Source organism: Lampris incognitus, chromosome 20 (genome assembly GCF_029633865.1).
Source record: "Lampris incognitus isolate fLamInc1 chromosome 20, fLamInc1.hap2, whole genome shotgun sequence".
Lineage (NCBI taxonomy): Eukaryota > Metazoa > Chordata > Actinopteri > Lampriformes > Lampridae > Lampris > Lampris incognitus.
The window spans coordinates 10,389,110-10,409,903 of NC_079230.1; the positions used below are offsets into that span (position 1 = coordinate 10,389,110).

Consider the following 20,794-nt stretch of genomic DNA (forward strand, 5'->3'; position numbering starts at 1 on the left):
AGCCATTTAAACAGATACATAGATAAATCGATAGATAGATAGATAGATAGATAGGTAGATAGATAGATAGATAGATAGATAGATAGACAGATAGATAGATAGATAGCAACAATATATTTTCAATCCAATCTCATAATAAATACACAGAATTATTACGTCAAATGGCATTTGATGCATAAAATCCACATCCTGAACTGATTCTTGACATTGCGTCACAGTTTATATACTTTAATAATCTTCCAAGGAGGTGGTTTTCTTTCTGTTCGGGGTGTTCTTGCTCCCCACTATAGGCTCGGGCGGTATCAAGGTATTACAGTGCACCAGGATATTTAGAAATCCCGAAGGTATGATTTTCAATACCGTCAAAACGACAGACGCCCCTCTTCCTACTAAAATATGATAGGGAGATGGCGTACTGAGGCGATGTATTGTAGTGCACAGAAAGCGCCACCAGGGGTCAGTCTCTACTGGTGGAACAGGCAGCTGAGCGTAGCATGATGGCGACTGCGAGTCGTGGGGATAACGTTACTTTATCTTGAGATGACTTCTTCCAACTGCAAAAAGCAGTTTATTAGACAAATCATTTTATTCAGGTGGCGGTCTGCCATCATCATCATCATCATCTTCATCATCATCTCCGTTCACTGATGAGTCGGTATCCGCTGTAGCAACAAGTGTCATCTTCAGGGTATGCTGAGTGTATGGAAGAAAGGCGAATATCTCCTATCTATTCATTATTCTGTGGACTACAAGTGTTTAGACCCAGCAAGACTTGTCTCAGTAGGCTAATTTGCATATTAGACACATGGCAATGTAGGCTAGACGATGTCATTACATGCGACAATGACTTCTGTCACCAGCAGCTCAGCTTTTAGGTTATTTGTTAACACAAATACCGTAATATACCGTATAAACCAGTGACATATCTCAGGAAGATATGAAAAAATAGATCCGGCCCAAGCCTACTCCCCAAATGACCATTTGCAAAGGACACAAATACTCGTTCGACACCCCACTAAGCGCAAGGTCGAGCAGCTTTGACACAACACATGATTAGTAGCAAGAAATTGCTCCCAAAAAAAAAGAAAATAACTGTTGATCTTGTGAGATTTACGTCATCTATGTTGCCCTCTACTGAATACTGACCATCTCACAAGCTACTCCTTGATTCTGATTCTGATTCTAAAAGCCATAAAATACCTCTTGTGGTACTTTGCAGAGGTTGATAGTACTGGAGCAAATTTTGAAAGTTTCCAGCCATCTTAACTGTAACTCAAGGGAGCAGGAATTGGAGAAATTTTTCAAACGGTCAAATGAAAGACGAGCTCACTAACCACAAGGTGGTGATTCCCAATGCCAGGCCTCGGGAGCCCCCAGTAAGGCATACCATACCCTAGTCATGTCTGACAGTAAATAGAAGGGTGTGCGGTTCTTCGTCTATCTGGTATAACCTGACACTGAACAGCATGTGCGCTGTGGCAGGTTTTACCCATCCCAGACTGAAAAAGAACAACCAGAGCTTTGAAAATCCTGACTGCCAAATGCTGCATTCCCATCTGACTGGATAGGACAACAATATCTCTCCCTTTCCCCCCTTTCCGAATTGTCATACATTTTCTAAACCATGCCAAGCTTAAAAAAACCCCAGCTAGTCTCTTATAATCACAGAAGAATGACATTTTTCAGTGAATAACCACTGTAATGTTAATAACCACAATGAATAACCACTGTCTCCAACAGATATGAAGCAGAAAAGTTGTTTATCTGCTGTTTGTATGACAGCCCGCTCAACCCGTTGACAATTTGCAGTGCATGCTGGGAATATAAACCGTCTGTCAGTACCCGGCAGCCTGTTAAATGAAAGCGTCCAACATAATAAACAGGACAGAATGCCAGAAATAAAGGACACGTGTGTTTCAGGAAAAAATCCTGACATACATACACTGAATATGAGCTGCATGAGGAAAGGGAAGAGTGGTTTGAGCCCCACTCAGGAAGCAAAGAAAATCAATAATGGCTGAAGTTGCATTTAGGTGCACTTGTGTATATGTTTGCGTGTTTTAACAGAGGAGGGTGTTGGCCACAGGATGAGCAGTAAGCCTAAGAATAAAAATCCAAGAGCTGGACCCATAACGTTGGTTGGACGGAACGCGGCAGGGAGGTAATCAAACACCTGTTCTGTTTGTCCTCTGAGTTATACTGAAGTGTGCCGGTAAAAGCGTCCTGCGTATGCTTTCCAGCCAAGCACTACACCAACTGATTTCACCGACTACTCCTCCTTGCCTGGTTGAAGGTGTGTGTCGTTTTCAATGTCAACCTGTACGTAACATGCTTCCCTTAACTCTTCCCTTAACGTAACTCTTCCCTTGTTCACAAAAAAATGGAGGAAAAGTTGGGAAAAGCTGGGGAAAGTTTGAAATTCAACACGAAACCTACCGGGTGAGAGACTCGCGGACGGCCTGTCGTGCAAAACGCTCCATCTGGATGTAGAAGAACTCCCTGAAGTTGCTGAACCACTTAATCAGCTGGGAGGTCACACAGCGGTTAAACTGGGGAAACAATAGCAGAGGGCAGGAGAGGGACAGAGAGCATAAGGTGCGGACAGAAGAGGAGTGTGTGGTTTGGTTAGATGACCCAACCTTGGCTGTATTCCCAATGGTGCGACATGGTGAGCTCTCACATTTGACTTGGAAGAGAGTTCAAGGAAAAAATAGAACACTGTCTGACTCACTGGGCGTTTTATGGGAGTACAGTCATTTCTTTTTACACCTCGCACACACCCATCCCCCCCTCCTGTGTGGCGTTTGCATGTTCTCCTTTTGTGCTTCCCCCACACAGTTCAAAGTGTATGCATGGTTGGTGAATTGTGGACGTCAAATTGCCCATCGGTGTTGATAATGGTGTGTGGGTGAATGTGAGCGTGGGACTTGTCACGGTCTGATGATCAGTCCAGGGTCTCTCCCAGCTTTTCTGCCAAATGCTTGCCGGGAGACGCCCCAGCTCCTGAGACCCCTGAAATGGATTAAACTGGATTAATCTGAAATGGATTAAGTTCCCAAACGGTGTGCCGTGCCACACTGGTGTGCCGTGGTATTTTGTGACCACCATACATTGCAACAGCTATACAAACAGTTATGAATAAATTATTAATCTGCTATATCGGTACTTTGTACGCACCCATTTTGCAATACAGAGGCAATTTTTATACGCTAAAAAAATTGTTTTAAAAACTTTCCATCAAAGCGAAAACCAGTTTTCATCATTCACCCAGTTACCGGATGGAGGGACTTATTATTGTGACACATGAAAGGCCCTGACTGACATCTTATTTTCCCCCACCAACACTGCCGCTGATTGGCTAGTACTCGTTACTTCCGTTGGTTAAGGTTAGGGTTAAGGTGGAGTTAGGGTGGCGTGGCAGTCTATTCCATTGCCTACTAACACCGGGATTGCCAGTTCGAATCCCCGCGTTACCTCCGGTTTGGTCGGGCATCCCTGCAGACACAACTGAACGTGTCTGCGGGTGGGAAGCCGGATGTGGGTATGTGTCCTGGTCGGTGCACTAGCACCTCCTCTGGTCGGTCGGGGCGCCTGTTAAGGGGGGAGGGGGGACTGGACGGAACAGCGTGAGCCTCCCACGCGCTACATCCCCCTGGTGAAACTCTTCACTGCCAGGTGAAAAGAAGTGGCTGGCAACTCCACCTGCCCTCCCCGGATCGGCAGAGGGAGTGGAGCAGCGACCGGGATGGCTCGGAGGAGTGGGGTAATTGGCCAAATACAATTGAGGAGAAAAGGGAGGGGGGGATGTGGTGTTAGGGTTAGCCAATCAGAGGGTGAGTACGGGCGGGTCTTCCCGGAGTGCGGGTGGGGGGGGGGGAGACCGGCTGCGGCGGTTCCCGGCTGCCCCCTGAATTTGCTGTACAGACAAGTGTTTTTATTCCGGGTTTAGGTAAATCCAAATTTAAACGCATGGTATCCGAGTCTGTCTTTAGACTAAACTAATTTATGCTGCCTGTAGTCGTGCTCATTCTCACCGGCAAGCCACTCGAAGGCTGCTGCGTTGTGGTGGAAATAATAGATTCAAGAACCGATTTTTTTTTTTACAGCGCTAAAAGCTATTTATCATTAACTTCTGGCGAGCTCGAAATTTCTTCAGACTTGCATGAGGAATACAAACCACGCAACTTAACTGTATTCACTGTAAAAAAAATAAAAAGTGAAATATTCCACCAGCTGGGGCGCCAATAAAACACTGTAAAATAACAGAAATGAACCAACTCGTAAAAATACAGTCATGTTATTTTATATTAGACACGTATTTTATATTAGACACGTGAGTTCACGGTCTATTTTATTGACATTTCCCTGTATTTCTGAAATACAGGGGAAAGTCTGTAAAACAAAAAGGAGAAAATCTGTTATCTCTCTATGCTGTCTCTCGCACTATGACTGCGTTTACGTGGACTTGGGTATCCCGGTTATGAGGCTTATCCTGGTTTTGATCATATGCAGGATATGGCGTTTACATGGGACGCAAAGAAAACTGGTTATTCATAACCCTATATACATGATAAATACTACTGTCCCGGTTATTGAGTACTGCATCCTATTTGCACAGGCACCTGTGATCTCTGCAACACAAACCGGCAATTTTGAAATCATTAATTTGATATTCCTCTGTAACTGTCAACCTTAAATTAATTTGACTGTGAGTCTGTGACTATTGAAAATGAGAGCACTTTGGCTTATAGAGGGCTTAGCACTATTAAATGCCAACATCGTGTTGCGGATTTGGCTTATCCACCTTATTGCCAGCAATGGGAGATGAAAGCAACACAAACTACTAAACACTAAACACTTGAATGTATTTTTTGAGCTTTAAACTAAATGATATGACTGTGTGGTGATGAAACACGTCAATGCTGGAGTTCATATCAGCATTCTTACCAAATTCATAAAAGTCAGCATTTCATGGGTTGAAAGTGGCTCAACGCGCCATCTACCGTTTTAAATCAGCCCCGGGCCTTGCAACGCCAATGGTGACGTAGAGTGGACCGGTTGGGATTTATCTACGTCATGAAATTAAAAGAAAAAAGAAGAATGTCACCGCCCTCTAATTCAGAGGTGGGCGACCCACCTCCTTCAGCCCCACCCTTGAGTGTGAGTCTGAGAAACCGCGCTCATTTTCAAGCTGATCGTGACTCATCGTTCACGGGAGTTACTCGCTACCCTTTCGCCTTTATTACATTTTCTACCAACCTTCTGAATTTCTCTCAATTTACAGTTATAGTTATATTATTTCATCATTTTCAATTTTGGTGCATGATTTGGATTTGTGCCACCCCCTCCTTCTTCTCCCCAATTGTATCCGGCCAATCAGGGATTCCAAGTGCAGAGAAAACTTCTTTCATCACCGAACCACAAAACTTCCTTCATCGCTCCAGAAGTAAGACACACTCGTTGCTGCCATTGTTTGTATTTCTGTTACGTCACTTGGCAGCAGTCAAAAACATGGATAAGATGTATACATGCAACAGTATTCCGGTTTCTTTTGGAGTACTCCAGCTACCGTAATAAGGTTTCTCAAAGCCGGGATAAGGGCTTATCCAGGTTTCCGAAATCGGGGTATAAAGTTTACATGCGCAAACACAGAAACGAGATACTTCAAAAACCCGATCATAACCAGGATACTCAAGTCCATGTAAACGCAGTCACTGTCTATATTACAGGCCCATACACACATGCGCACAAACACACACCTTGACGTCAGGGAAGTAGGTCTTAAGAGTGTTTGAGCTGGGGTAGCGCGTATAGAAGAACATGAGCTTGGCTTTCTTCAGATGGCAGGGAGACAAACCTTCCTGGGTGTAAATACGAGAGACTGGTTAAGGAGAAACAGACAAATACATTTGGTATCATCATCATCATCATCATCATCATCATCATGCTCTGTGATGGACTGGCAGCCTGTCCAGGGTGTCTCCCCGCCTGCCGCCCTATGACTGCTGGGATAGGCTCCAGCATCCCGCGACACTAAGATAAGCGGTTTGGATAATGGACATGCAATAGCACCTCATACTCCAACCACGCTGACAGAGTCACGTCTCCCTCTCTCTCACACACATATTAATAGCAGTTACGTTAACATTAATAATAATAATTTCAAAAAAAGGATATTCCTCCGGACTGCAGATACAGCTCTCCTCTGTCCACCCCCACTCCACCCCTTATACTTCCGTCTCCCCTCACCACTCTGTCCCTCTCTCTGTCCCCGTGGGGATGGGGGGCCAGGGAGGGCTCCAGGTGTCCCAGCAGGGGGAGCGGGGGGTAGGAGGGGTGAGAGGAGGGGTGAGGAGGGAACTCCAGGAAGGGGTCGGAGCTCAAATAGTCCTTGTGAGAAGGAGGGAGGTGGGGGAGCTGGGGGTGGGTAAAAGAACGAGAGAATAGTTGCTGCATGGAGTAATGGAGGAAGGGAAGGGGGAGAGGGGGAGGAGGGGGAGGGAATGAGGAAGAGGAGGAGGAGTGGAGGAAGGAGGAGGGGCCTTTTGGCTGCGACGGGGGAGGCAGGAGGGAGGGATGAGGTGGGGGCGGGTGACGACGGAGGGACGGTTGATGGAGGGGGAGGTTTGGGTGCGAGGAAGGGAGGTGGGCAGGGAGAGACGGTCCCAAGAGCGGATTGGCCTTTCGTTGGTCATGTGACCTCCGAATAGCCAACGCTGTCGCCGGATCTACTGGGTGTTCTCTGCGATCTGATCGGCCCAGAGACGGGGCACTCCCGTTGCTCGTCCTCTGGGGTCGCCTCTCTCTCTCTCCTCCGAGTGCGTCCACCTGCTCGTTATTGCTGCTCCTCTTCTCCTCCCCTCCCTCTCTCATCAGCAGCTCCATCCATGCCCCCCTCTCCCTCCCCCCCTCATTTCCGATCTCAGGTGGAAGGAAGGAAATCGAGGTGGGCGGAGAAGGAGATGCCAGTTCAGTGGTTTCGGTGTAAAGCCGGAGGACGCGGTCGATAACGCGGGCCACGGCGCTCCCCAGCTCAAGTTTCAATGCCTGGGCAAACTTCTGGCCCCCCTGCTCCTCTTCTTCTTCCTCCTCCTCTCCTGTGTTCACGTCTCTGTCCCACTCCTCTCTCACCAGTTCACTGCAACCCAACCACATCCCCGCTCTCTCCATCACCCCCTCCAGGTATGACTCCCCTCCCCTTGCTTTCTCCCCACTTCCCCCTCTTTCTCTGTCTTTCTCTCTCTCCTCTGTCCTCCCTTGCTGGTGGAGGTTATGGAGTCTGGGTGCGGGATGGAGAGAAGCAGAGTCATCCATATCTCCACCATTAATCTCTCCTTCATCGAACATTCCCTCTGTGACATCCTCCTCTTCTGACATCCCTTTCTCTTCCTTTCCTCCGTTTGTTTCGTCTCCATTTTTGTTGCTACTCCTTTTCTTTAAGTCCTCCTCCGTGTGCTTTTCTCCGAAAGCCCTCCACACTTTCTCCTGCAGGGCCCGCAGCCTCCCTCTCGCCTCCTCCAGCTGCTCCTTTAGCTCTTCCCTCTCCCTCCTCCTCCCCTCCCTCCTCCTCCCCCTCCGGCCACTCCCCTCCACCGTGTCCCCCTCTCTCCGTCCGACAACGTTCTCAAGTTTCATCTTCTTCACTCTCAGGACATCTTGACTCCACTCTGCCACAAGGGTGGCACTGGTACGCCTCTTCTTAACCCCAAAAAGTCCCTCCTCTACCCGCGTCCCTCCTTCCTGTCCTCCTCCCACCCCCCGCCCAACATCTCCATCCCTCTCCTTCTCCTGTTCCTCCACAATTCTGCAGTCTAAGTATCTGTGTGTACCGTGGTTTGGGTTATAAGAGTTTGGTTGCAGTTGCCCTCCCATCCTCTTGGGGGCTCCAAGCGGCTGAAGGAGATGGTGGATTAGGGGGAACCCGAGAGGTCTTGAGATGGGAGGGGGTCTTCCCCCATCAGACTCTGTGGTGCACAGAGGGGGGCCAAAAACTTGCATCTCGGGAGTAGGCTCGTCAAAAAGATCAGTGGGAGACGCCATGCTGGAGAGAGAGAGAGAGAGAGAGAGAGAGAGAGAGAGAGAGAGAGAGAGAGAGAGAGAGAGAGAGAGAGAGAGAGAGAGAGAGAGAGAGAGACGTCAACGTCAATACAAAAACAGGTGCTGTGCGAACATCTAAGATGGCCTGTAACTCAACAGTGGAGAGAAGTGGAAGGTGCACATCACAAAACTAACAAACTATAAATCAGGTGCTGGACTAAAAGGAAGCTAAAATGAAGATTAACGAAGGTCTGCACACTGTAGCTCCGTAATACACAACTTATTCAGACAACCAAGGAGGGACGTTTCGAGCTACATGCTCTTCTTCGGCCCGTAAATCAACAGTCAACTCTAAAAGGACAATCCTGAGGGCTGATATGCGAACAAATGTCTTCTAAGAAAATAACGACCGTACAAATATCCAAATGGTAATCTGACAGGACGCGGAAGAGGGGCAAGCTAAGCTAACTGCTAGCCCATGCAGAGCGGCAGTTCCGATAACGCCCGAGGGCGGTCATGCGGCGGCCTCGCCTGACCTTGACTGTGGCGTTTTCGTCGTGTGGAGTGCGGGGGAGGTGTGTCGAGGGTGTCTGGCTGGGAGAGCTGGCGTTGGCTCGGCTGGGGGAGCCTGGTGTGCTGCGTCAGATGGGGCCCAAGGACCACGGCCCTTGCCTGGAGCTGCAACCGAGGAGGAAGCACCGAGGGCGGTCTGACGGGACCCGGAAGCGGGGCAGGCTAAGCTAACTGCTAGCCCATACAGACCGGTAGGTCCAAGTCATCCTGGCTGGCGTGATTTTTTTTAAAAACATTTTTTAGTTTGGATGTATGTGTTAGTTTAGATATGTGTTAGTTAGTATGTCGACTGGTCAAACACTGGAGAATGTTTAACAAGTTTATTGAATGGATCAACAGAACTCTGTGTGCAGAGCGGTTCTGTATGTAACCGGCAGACCGACTGCTGACGTACTTCCGGTAGCAGGAGTAGGCAGTAACTTCGGTACGGGGGCTGTTACACGTCAAACGTGTTGGAGCAAATACAATGTTCTACAGCAGTGTTTCTCAACCGGGGGTCCGCGGACCCCTAGTGGTCCGTGGTGTAATTGCAAGGGGTCCGTGAAAATAAAATATCTTTAAAAAAAGATCCTATGACATTTATAGAAATAGGATTATTTTACTCAAATGTGACTGAGACCTTTATCTACCTAAACTATAAAGGGTAACAGGACTTTTTTCTCTAATTACATCTGTTTCACAAGTGTAATTTATTGTATTTCAATAAGAGATCTCGCTCCCGTTTGCATTGTTAAAAGTTACTGCATAAAAATTCTGTTATTACATATATCTGAAAGTTACTGAATACATATTCTGTTTTGTTACATATATCTGAAAGTTACTGAATACATATTCTGTTTTGTTACATATATCTGAAAGTTGCAACTGAAAGCTCTTATTTTTGCCCCAAAGAGTGAATAAATGCTATAATGCAATTTAAAATGCAGTTTCTACTGTTTCTATCAAATTGCAACCCCCCTCCCCCAAGATCAGGTGGAGGGGTCCTCAGGGTAGATCAAAAATACGCAGGGGGTCCAGGACCCCAAAAAGGTTGAGAACCACTGTTCTACAGTATGTGTTCTTGCAGTTTTTTTTGGATATGCGTTTTTTTGTCTTTGTGTTGCGCTGCTGTGGGCTGGGGGAAACGATATTTCGTTTCAGGAAGTATCAAATAAAGTGTTCCCGGTTCCTGATAAACACTTTCGTGCTGGCTGATTTTAATGGTCACTGTTGGTGAAAGCGATGCTGCAGTCGCTAGCGAGCAGATATGGCAGACCAGCTCGTAGACCTTCAAATCAGCAAAGCAGCAATAGCCGAAAGTCGGAGACTGTCCTCCACCAAAAAACGACCCCATAGGTCGTTTGTACAAGCAACTTATTACGACCTATAGTCACGTTTAAGCTATTTCCTCGCGGTCCTCCATAATTATAATATTTCACTTTCCCTGTAACAGGGGCGGATCTACAGGGTGGCAGCTGCCACCTCTGGGACACAGTCTTGCCACCCCTGTTGCCACCCCATTTGTAAATCAGATAATATGTTTTTAAAGTATATTTTATGTACATGCATGGTGAAGGTCAATGAGACCCGCACCAAACTCATCTCAAACAGAAGTCGCCGATTTAGAATCCCCCTCCCCCTCACAGGGGCGGATCTACAGGGTGGCAAAGGGGTGGCAGCTGCCACCTCTGGGACACAGTCTTGCCACCCCAGGAAAAAAATCTCTAGATCCACCACTGGCCTGTAACAATGAGCGACCTCCTTCCATAGTGAGAACGAATATCAATAAAAGCAAAGTTTAATGTCACATAGCGGTTATAATGTCCATGCTAGGGGACTTTCTAACCTTTGGCTAATGTTAGGTTAGCTCTTATAACGTTATTCACAGGTAAACATACTGCCAGTAGCAATACTAGAAGGTGAAACAACACAAAAACGCATTGACTACATATTCTTTCTTTCTTTCTTCTTTCAGCTTTTCCCCTGTTTTTCAGGGGTCGCCACAGCAGATTTTACAGTTTCCATCAGGACCCCGTGAGGGCACAGCACCAATGCTGACCGTTGTTCGATCCGGTATGGTCTTGTCAATCTGCATATTGATTTGGCAAAATTTTACGTCAGATGCCCTTCCTGACACAACCGCTAACCCTATGAACGGGGGCACAGGTAAAGCGCTGGATGCCATCCCAGTATTCATGGACTTGCGCCCATGCCTGTCGCCATATTGACTACATATTCTATTGTTCTCAAATTGGTTTAAAATCCCACAATGCACAGAGGCGAAAAGTATCTGTGGCATATCTCCTGCCGCCGGAAGGGGCGCTAATTTAGGGAAATGCTCCTGTGGGCCGTGGACAAACAACCTATGTGGTCGTATGGGTTTGGAGGACATTAAGGCAGTAGTGACTCCGTTCTGTTTCAAACGGTCTTGATTGCGCCAGCTCCACTGTAATTCAGGATTGTAACGTTAAGGGACGTTGGATCACAGACTAGAACCTACTGGCCAGGGGTGTAGCACGAAATTCGGGGCCCTATACATAAGCAGTCTCTGTGGGCCCCTTTCCTCTTTTGTCTCTCACACATCACTTTTTTGAGTTCTAGCATACAGTATATTATTTACAATCACAGTACATTAATCTATTTTAAGCTAACCTAACTTAATCTAACCTTAACCTTACTTAACTATCTTGCAGTGAATGTGCTTGTATCAGCAGTCACTCGCGACAGGACTAGATGAGCTGCATTGAGAGACGCTCGTGAGGGGCGGACTAAACCATTTTGCACCTTTTGTAAGGGGTGAGAGGGGCTCTCAGAGAGGGGCGAGAGGGGCCCTCAGAGAGGGGCGAGAGGGGCCTCAGAGAGGGGCGAGAGGGGCCTCAGAGAGCCTCCACTATTTTCTTTTAAGTCCCTCGGCCGATGTATTGAGCCAATTTTAACTGAAGTTATGACACTAATTAGTTAGAAATAAAAATTTGCAAACCAAAACAAACTTTTAATTCCAGGCTTCCCGAGGACCCCCCCCCCTTCTGGGCCCTGGTAGCCCCCCCCCAACTACGACACCGCTGCTACTGGCAGCCATACAGGAAAGAGTGTCCGGGTCGGTCGGTCGGCTGAGGACCGTGTTGAGAACAGGCGGGTTCACCTGAGGAGTTTTTTAATCATATTTCATCACATTTCTGACTTTATTTTCTCTGTGACATGTTGACGCCCCCTTATTAGCGGTCATGAGTCCATACATAACAATGGAACAGTAGCAGGCAGAGGATTAGAGAGGGATGGAAAATAGCAACGAATACCATTAAAAAAAATTTTTTGATAATTGTTTTTAACAGATGTTAGTGGTTAGAGAAGCAGTTACGAGTATCAATAGGAATATCAGAGATGGCTTGATTTGGGAATTAAGTTGTCCAACTTTGGTGTTTTGTGCGGTCATGCCAGTCTCCTGCCGCAGTCAACGGCAATGACGGTAGGTGTAAACGATGCTGCTGTTGCTGACAGACTAAAACACAGGGGAAATTGTTGCTGCTGCTTAGTATTTTTGACCAGCATGTAATTGGCTAGTTGCTGAAACATATTGCCAAGCACCGCACCTGGAAAATCTTTGAAAACTCTACCGCTGGATATTAAACCCATAGCAAATATGTGCATTGAATTATATTTCTAAATATAAACTGAAGATAGTTGCCTTCATCCCAGCATGCCTGAACATGCACATGCACATGCAGATACCCATTCCTTTTTCTTTTTTCAACCTCCCCTTCCTTCCCTCGTCCCTTTCCTCTCTCCTTTCCTTCCTCCCCATGACTCTCTGTACTCCTCTCTCATCCCTCTTTCCATTTCCATTTTCATCTCTCTCTCTCTCTCTCTCTCTCTCTCTCTCTCTCTCTCTCTCTCTCTCTCTGTTATCTGTTCAGACAGCTTGCTAAGCACTGTTTGATCAGGGTGTTTACCACCAAACACACACACACAGAGAGAGAGAGAGAGAGAGAGAGAGAGAGAGAGAGAGAGAGAGAGAGAGAGAGAGAAGAGGCTGATGCTGAATGAGAGAGATTACAATGGTCAGTGGTCCTTGGGGAGCAAAAGGGAGCGGGAGTAGTAGCGTGTGTGTGTGTGTGTGTGTGTGTGTGTGTGTGTGTGTGTGTGGCGTGCGTGTGTGCGTGTGTGTGAACAGTAGTCCTACTTAGCTTTAATAACACCCCCTAATCCACTTCAGATGGATTTACTTACTGAAAAGATAGATGGATGGATGGATATATGGATGATGATTGGATGAGGGATTGAAGGTGGATGGATGGATGGATGGATGGATAGCTGGATGGATGGATGTATGGATGGTAGAATAAGGGATGGGCAGATGAATGAGAGAGTGACATGTACACAGAAAGTTAGAACAAATAAAGGGCACACAGACGGCGTACCTAACAACACACACACACCCAGACATGTACACATGCACTCGTTGCAGCACGCGTATACCTATGCCCGCAGACATGCACAAACACCCATTCATCCACCCATCCATTATCCAAACCGCTTATCCCGCTGTCAGGGTCGCAGGGATACGGGAGCCTATCCCAGCAGCCAGTGGTTAGTTAGTTAGTTAGTTATGTTGGTCATTATTATTACAATTATTATTCCCTACTTGGCTCAGGTAGAATTAGGGAATCTAGTTAGCTAGTTAGTTAGCTAGGAAGGACAAATGCAGAGGAGTTGTGCACCAACGCATACATCCATAATTCACCCACAATGCAGTTTAAACTTGGGCTAGCTGAACCAGTTGGTCCCCATTGGCCTTTTAATGACATTACTAATTAAACAGAGTATGACAGACACAGAGACACAGACAGACAGACAGACAGACAGACAGATAGATAGATAGATAGATAGATAGATAGATAGATAGATAGATAGATAGATAGATAGATAGATAGATAGATAGATAGATAGATAGATAGATAGATAGATAGATAGATAGATAGATAGATAGATAGATAGATAGATAGATAGATAGATAGATAGATGGATGGATGGATGGATGGATGGATGGATGGATGGATGGATGGATAGATAGATAGACAGAGAGAGAGCAACAATTCATTTTCAATTTAATAATTTCAGATAGTCACGGATAGGGCCCACTAGCCCCCCCACCCCCACCCCACCCCACCCCCCCCGGGCTCAACACGAGGAGAATAATCCCTCTATAAATAGCTAAATATCAATTATTCAAATGCTCTCTCCTCTCTGCCATAATACAGCCCAGATGGCAAGCCGGCCAATGCGCTTATATCGGAGACAGATTAGCTTTGCAAAGCCGGTCTCAAAAAGCCGGGCAAAAAAACCCAAAAAAAACAACATGTTAACGCCGAGCGATGGAGAATGAGAGCCGTTAACGAGCGGAGTCAGTTCAGGAGGCGTCTTTCCGAGGTGCGGAATTGTATAATTGGGGGGGGGGGCGGCAGGGGAGGAGGGGGGGGCAGGCTGACAAAAGAGAGCGAACGGACACTAAAGTACAACGCACGTATAGCTAATTAATTCACGCGCTCTCGACGGGACGCTGCGCTCGGGAAAGTAGTTTTTTTTGGGGGGGGTTTAAACACGGATTAAACACGGCCGGACCGCGTGACATCAACGGATAACGCCGTAAAACAGCACCCCCCCAAAAAAAACGTGCTCGTGTCGGATGTTCACGCCGGAGTTCAGCGCGCGGTTTCCGGTCTCCGTAAGTGGCTTCGGGTCGTCCATTAATTGGCAGCCATGGACTAATGTCGCAGCATAAAAGAAGGAGAAAACGCGCGCGCGCGCGCGCGCGGGCGCGCGCGGACACACCTCCTGGCAAATGTGGGGAAATTGAAAGTTGCCTGACCGAAAGTATGGCGAGAGAGAGAGGGGGAGGGAGAGAGAGAGGGGGAGAGAAAAGGAAAAAGAAAAAGCAAAAACTCACTTAGCCACAAGCGGTAGACGACGTCCTTCCCCCCACGGGGTCCGCTCAGTTGCCGCGGCCGCCTCGGTCCGTGTGTCCCCGCCGCTCCGCCTCCGCCGGCTTCTCCTCGGCTGACGCCGGACGGGTCGCGGACATCGGCGCGGAGAGAAAGGCCATCCAGCGGTCGGCTTCCCGGTAGTTGTTGTTCTTTGTTGTTTTTCCTCCCTCTTTTTTTTTCTCTTCCTCTTCCCTCCTCTTTCCCTCCCGCTCTTCGGCGCTCTTCTCTATACACCCCCCCTCCCTCCCTCCCTCCCACTCCCCCCCCCCCCCGGTCGTTCGCTCCCTCTATCACTCTCACTCTTGTCCGCCCCCCACACCACCTTCTCTTCCCCTCCTCTATCCCGAGCTATCTCTGGGTGTCATCATCCTCACGCGCTATTCTCGTTTTGGAGTGGAGAGAGAGAGAGGGGTGGGTGGGAGAGAGAGACAGAGAGAGTGAGAGCTGTCCACTTGACGGTCAATCCCTCCCATGTTGGCGTGACCCCCCCCCCCAGTGCACTCTGGAAAGCCATTTCCCTCCGAATAGCTCATAAAGCCATTACAGCCTCCCCTGACCCACATTTAGCGCCAGTGCAGGATGGGTCCCAGTCGTTCATTAAGGCAGGAATTCTCTTTAGCCTTCAAATACCTCCGCTTATAGTAGCTCGTTACGAGCAGGCGGAACCATTTCGAAAAGGTGATACTGGGTTTTGTAGGTATCCCACACTCGCTGAACAGAATTTAGCCGTGTAACAAGTGACGGAATCGTGCAGAATCTAACATATTACCGAAAGTCATTACACATACTGACCACCCCCCCCCCAGATCATGTTCAAGTTCCAGGTTTGGCTCGCTCAGCCCTTAAAACTATACATAATGGAACAACAGATAATAACAAAAACAATAAATCAAAATCCACAAAATGTTGTGTTTCGTTATTCTGACCTGCTGGGTGCAAAAACTGTCTGTGAGGCGGCTGGTCCGAGCTCTGACGCTCTGTAAGCGTTGCCCTGAGGGAAGGAGGGAGAGCGGACCATGTGATGGGTGGATGGTGTCCTCCATCATACTTAGGGCCTTCCTTCTGCAAGGGGTGGTGTACAGGTCCTGAAGCTGTGGCCGTGCTGCTCCTGTGATGTCTGAAGCTGTTTTGACTGGCCTTCTCAGTTGTTTGTGGTCCTGTTCAGTCAGGTTGCCAAACCACACCAGTACGCTTCCAGTAAGGATGTTCTCGGTGGTAGTCTGACCAGGGTTTTTGTGGATATTCTGAAATTTTCAAGACATCTCAGATAGTATAGTCTCTGTTGTGCCTTCTTAATGACACAACTGGTGTTAAGAGACCAGAAGAGGGAGTCTGAGATCCGAATGGCAAAAAAAAAATCGGAAGTTCTTCACAATTTCAACATTGTTGATGTAAACTGGTGTCTGAACCGTTTTGGACCTCCTAAAATCAACAGTTATCTCCTTTCTTTTCTCAACATTTAGGGAGAGGTTGTTGACACCATATGGATAGGTCCCTCACCTCCTTCCTATAGGCATCGTCCATTTACTGTGGTGTCATCTGAGAATGTCACTATGCTGTTATGATGTTTGGCACCACAGTCATGTGTGAACAGACTGTAGAGTAAAGAACCAAGGCAACAACCCTGCAGTGCTCCTGTGTTGAGAACTATAGTCTAGCTGGTACCTACTTTCTCTGTCTAAGGTCTTCTTCTTCCTCCTGCTCTTCTTCTTCCTTTGGCTGCTCTCATTACGAGTCGCCACAGCGGATCATCCATTTCCATCTCTTCCTGTCTTCTGCATCTTCCTTGGTCACACCAGCCACCTGCATGTCCTCCCTCACCACATCCATAAACCTCCTCTTTGGCCTTCCTCTTTTTCCCTTTCCCTTTCTCTTCCCTTGCAGCTCCATCTTCAGCATCCTTCTCCCATATACCCAGCATCTCTCTCTGCACATGTCCACACCATCTCAATCCTGCCTCTCTTGCTTTGTCTCCAAACCCTCCAACCTGAGCTGTCCCTCTAATATACTCGTTCCTAATCCTGTCCTTCTTCATCACTCCCAACGAACATCTTAGCCAAGGACCCTTAGGGACCTAAGCTTGAACACCAGTTTAGGTGGTACAATGGTATTGAAAGCAGAGCTATAGCCAATAAACAACATTCTGACATAGGTGTTTTTTCCTCCACAGTGTTTTAACACAGTGTGCAGAGCCAACAAAAACAACATCTTCCATACATCTATTTGACCGATAAGCAAACTGTAGCGGATCAAGGTTTGCAGGAATGTTAACATTTATGTATGTCTTAACTAATTTTTCCAAAGCATTTCATTATTACTGAGGTCAAAGCAACAGGTCTGTAGTCAGTAAGACAGGATACAGTGGATTTTTTTTGGGTACAGGTACAATAAGGGTTTTCGTAAAGCATGTAGGAACCACACATGGTGACAATGACAGGTTAAAGATGTCTGTAGAAACATCTGATAGCAGACTGAAGCAGGTCTGAGAGACATGAGATGGGATACCGTCCGGGCCGGCAGCTTTGCCTGCTTTGACAGATTTATAATGCATTATAAATGATGTTTTGATAAAGTTAGTTCTGCTTATAATACTGCCAAACATGTATGCAAATTGCAATAACTAGGACGTTAAAGGTAATGAATTATAGATTCAAACCTAAAAAGCAACTTAACACAGGGGGATTTAGCAATGTGTTAGTGTAATCCTGTAAAATAGCACCAGGATAAAATGGATATTTTGGAGAGAGGTGATCCTCCGATGGGCATGGCTAAAGTCCATGGTCCATTGACTTGGGTTTTAGGAAACATACAGAAAATGTCATGCCCCTAAAACAGGGAACTGGTTTTGCCATGAGACCAGTGGTCCTCATGGTCCACCATACTGACCAGTCATGTTGTCTCCATTAACCCACTGCTTCAGCTCCGGAAGTTGCAACAGCAACCGGTGATTTGCCTTAGCGTTGTTGTGTTTGGGTAAAATTACTTCAATCTTTTAAATTTTAGTGTCGTCGTGTGGAGTGCGGGGAGGTGTGTCGAAGGTGTCTGGCTGGGAGAGCTGATGTTGGATCGGCTGAGGGAGCCTGGTCTGCTGCATCCATTGGGCCCAGGGACCACAGCCCTGCCCGGAGCTGCGCCCAAAGAGGAAACACCGAGGGCGGTCTGACAGGACACCGAAGCGGGGTGGGCTAAGCTAACTGCTAGCCCATGCAGACCGGCGGTTATGACAGTCTTGCTGTCTGGCGTTCGTTCTCCTGGACAGTGATTTTTTTCTGTTTGGGTATATGTGTTAGTTTGGGTATATGTGTTAGTTTGAATTTATGTTAGTTTGGGTATATATGTTAGTTTGGATTTATGTTTTAGTTTGTGTATATGTGTTAGTTTGGATATATATTAGTTAGGGTATATGTGTTAGTTTGGGTATATGTGTTAGTTTGAATTTATGTTAGTTTGGGTATATATGTTAGTTTGGATTTATGTTTTAGTTTGTGTATATGTGTTAGTTTGGGTATATGTGTTAGTTTGTGTTTATGTGTTAGTTTGGGTATATGTGTTAGTTTGGATATATGTGTTAGTTTGGGTATATGTTAGTTTGGATTTATGTATTAGTTTGGATTTCTGTGTTAGTTTGAGTATATGTTTTAGTTTGGATTTATGTGTTAGTTTGGATGTATGCTAGTTTGGGTATATGTTAGATGGGTATATGTGTTAGTTTGGATTTATGTGTTATTTTGGATATATGTTAGTTTGGGTATATGTTAGTTTGGATATATGTGTTAGTTTGGGTATATGTGTTAGTTTGGGTGTATGTGTTAGTTTGGGTATATGTGTTAGTTTGGATTTCTGTGTTAGTTTGGATATATGTGTTAGTTTTGGTATATGTGTTAGTTTGGGTATATGTGTTAGTTTGGGTATATGTGTTAGTTTGGATATATGTGTTAGTTTGGGTATATGTTAGTTTGGATTTATGTATTAGTTTGGATTTCTGTGTTAGTTTGAGTATATGTTTTAGTTTGGATTTATGTGTTAGTTTGGATTTATGTGTTATTTTGGATATATGTTAGTTTGGGTATATGTTAGTTTGGATATATGTGTTAGTTTGGGTATATGTGTTAGTTTGGGTGTATGTGTTAGTTTGGGTTTATGTGTTAGTTTGGATTTCTGTGTTAGTTTGGATATATGTGTTAGTTTGGGTATATGTGTTAGTTTGGATATATGTGTTAGGTTGGGTATATGTTAGTTTGGATTTATGTATTAGTTTGGATTTCTGTGTTAGTTTGAGTATATGTTTTAGTTTGGATTTATGTGTTAGTTTGGATGTATGCTAGTTTGGGTATATGTTAGATTGGGTATATGTGTTAGTTTGGATTTATGTGTTATTTTGGATATATGTTAGTTTGGGTATATGTTAGTTTGGATATATGTGTTAGTTTGGGTATATGTGTTAGTTTGGGTGTATGTGTTAGTTTGGGTATATGTGTTAGTTTGGGTGTATGTGTTAGTTTGGGTGTATGTGTTAGTTTGGGTATATGTGTTAGTTTGGATTTCTGTGTTAGTTTGGATATATGTGTTAGTTTGGGTATATGTGTTAGTTTGGGTATATGTGTAAGTTTGGGTATATGTGTTAGTTTGGGTGTATGTGTTAGTTTGGATATATTGTGGGAGTGCAGGAATGAGGAGACGGAGAGGTCGAGTCAATTCCGTTTACTCGCCACACAAAACGACACCAATACAGCACAATCTCTCCTGGCAACCAGCTAACCGCTAGGCTGCTGCAAACATGGCTCCACCCCGGAAACCCTAAGCAGTGCCCACGTCAGCACTCTGAATGTCCGCCTTAAAGGAGCAGCAGCCCCTGGTGAATCTACCCTCATTTGTGTATCACCAAAATATTTTAGTTTGGGTGTATGTGTTAGTTTGGATATATGTGTTAGTTTGGATACATGTGTTAGTTTGGGTATGTGTGTTAGTTTGGATATATGAGTTAGTTTGGATATATGTGTTAGTTTGGGTATGTGTGTTAGTTTGGATATATGTGTTAGTTTGGATATATGTGTTAGTTTGGATATGTGTTAGTTTGGGTATGTGTGTTAGTTTGGATATATGTGTTAGTTTGGATATATGTGTTAGTTTGGATATATGTGTTAGTTTGGATATATGTGTTAGTTTGGGTATGTGTGTTAGTTTGGATATATGTGTTAGTTTGGATATATGTGTTAGTTTGGATATATGTGTTAGTTTGGATATATGTGTTAGTTTGGGTGTATGTGTTAGTTTAGATATATGTGTTAGTTTGGGTATGTGTGTTAGTTTGGGTATGTGTGTTAGTTTGGGTATATGTGTTAGTTTGGATTTATGTGTTAGTTTGGGTATATGTGTTAGTTTGGATATATGTGTTAGTTTGGATTTATGTGTTAGTTTGGGTATATGTGTTAGTTTGGGTATGTGTGTTAGTTTGGGTATATGTGTTAGTTTGGATATATGTGTTAGTTTGGGTTTATGTGTTAGTTTGGGTATATGTGTTAGTTTGGGTATGTGTGTTAGTTTGGGTATATGTGTTAGTTTGGATTTATGTGTTAGTTTGGGTATATGTGTTAGTTTGGATATATGTGTTAGTTTGGGTATATGTGTTTAGTTTGGGTATATGTGTTAGTTTGGGTATATGTGTTAGTTTGGATATATGTGTTAGTTTGGATTTATGTGTTAGTTTGGGTATATGTGTTAGTTTGGATATATGTGTTAGTTTGGATTGATGTGTATTAGTTTGGGTATGTGTGTTCTTGTAGTTTTTGGATATGTGTTGTTGTCTTTGTGTTGCACTGCTGTGGGCGGGGGGGGGGGAACGATGTTTCGTTTCATTTGGTGTGCACGAGTGCATGAAATGAAATGACAAATAACGTGTTGCTGATTCCTGTTTCCCGAAATCACTCCTCAAAAAGCAATTTTATAAACATGCCTCTTTCTGCCTGCCACTCGCTTCGTCACGTTGTGTGACACTCGCGTCGTTTTATGCTGTGCGCTTGCTGTTTGTTTGCCGTTAGTTCATTCGCCGCATGTTGATTTTGCTTTTTAATTCTACCGTGCAGCATTTCATAACGTGTTAAAAAGCACTCTGCGATGGAAATGGTGATCAGCGTGATTATAGTGGAAGCTGTTGATTTATGGGTCTCTGTGTTGACAGGAGTTTAAATCTGAGGGTCACTTTGTTACCTGTTATTGGGAACCCC

At 45.5% G+C, this 20,794-nt stretch overlaps 1 protein-coding gene across 1 annotated transcript in view; it reads right to left on the bottom strand.

Moving 5' to 3' along the window:
• Nucleotides 1–14,780, bottom strand: part of prox3 (prospero homeobox 3) — a 21,037-nt gene extending 6,257 nt beyond the window's left edge. The window contains exons 1-4 of the mRNA XM_056300572.1: nt 14,534–14,780; nt 6,177–8,041; nt 5,760–5,866; nt 2,437–2,549 (exon numbers count right to left, since the gene is read on the bottom strand). Of these exons, the coding sequence (XP_056156547.1) occupies nt 2,437–2,549; nt 5,760–5,866; nt 6,177–8,040 (2,084 nt within the window). The 5' untranslated portion in view covers nt 8,041; nt 14,534–14,780. The remainder of the gene's footprint in view (nt 1–2,436; nt 2,550–5,759; nt 5,867–6,176; nt 8,042–14,533) is intronic.
• Nucleotides 14,781–20,794: the final 6,014 nt, after the last annotated feature.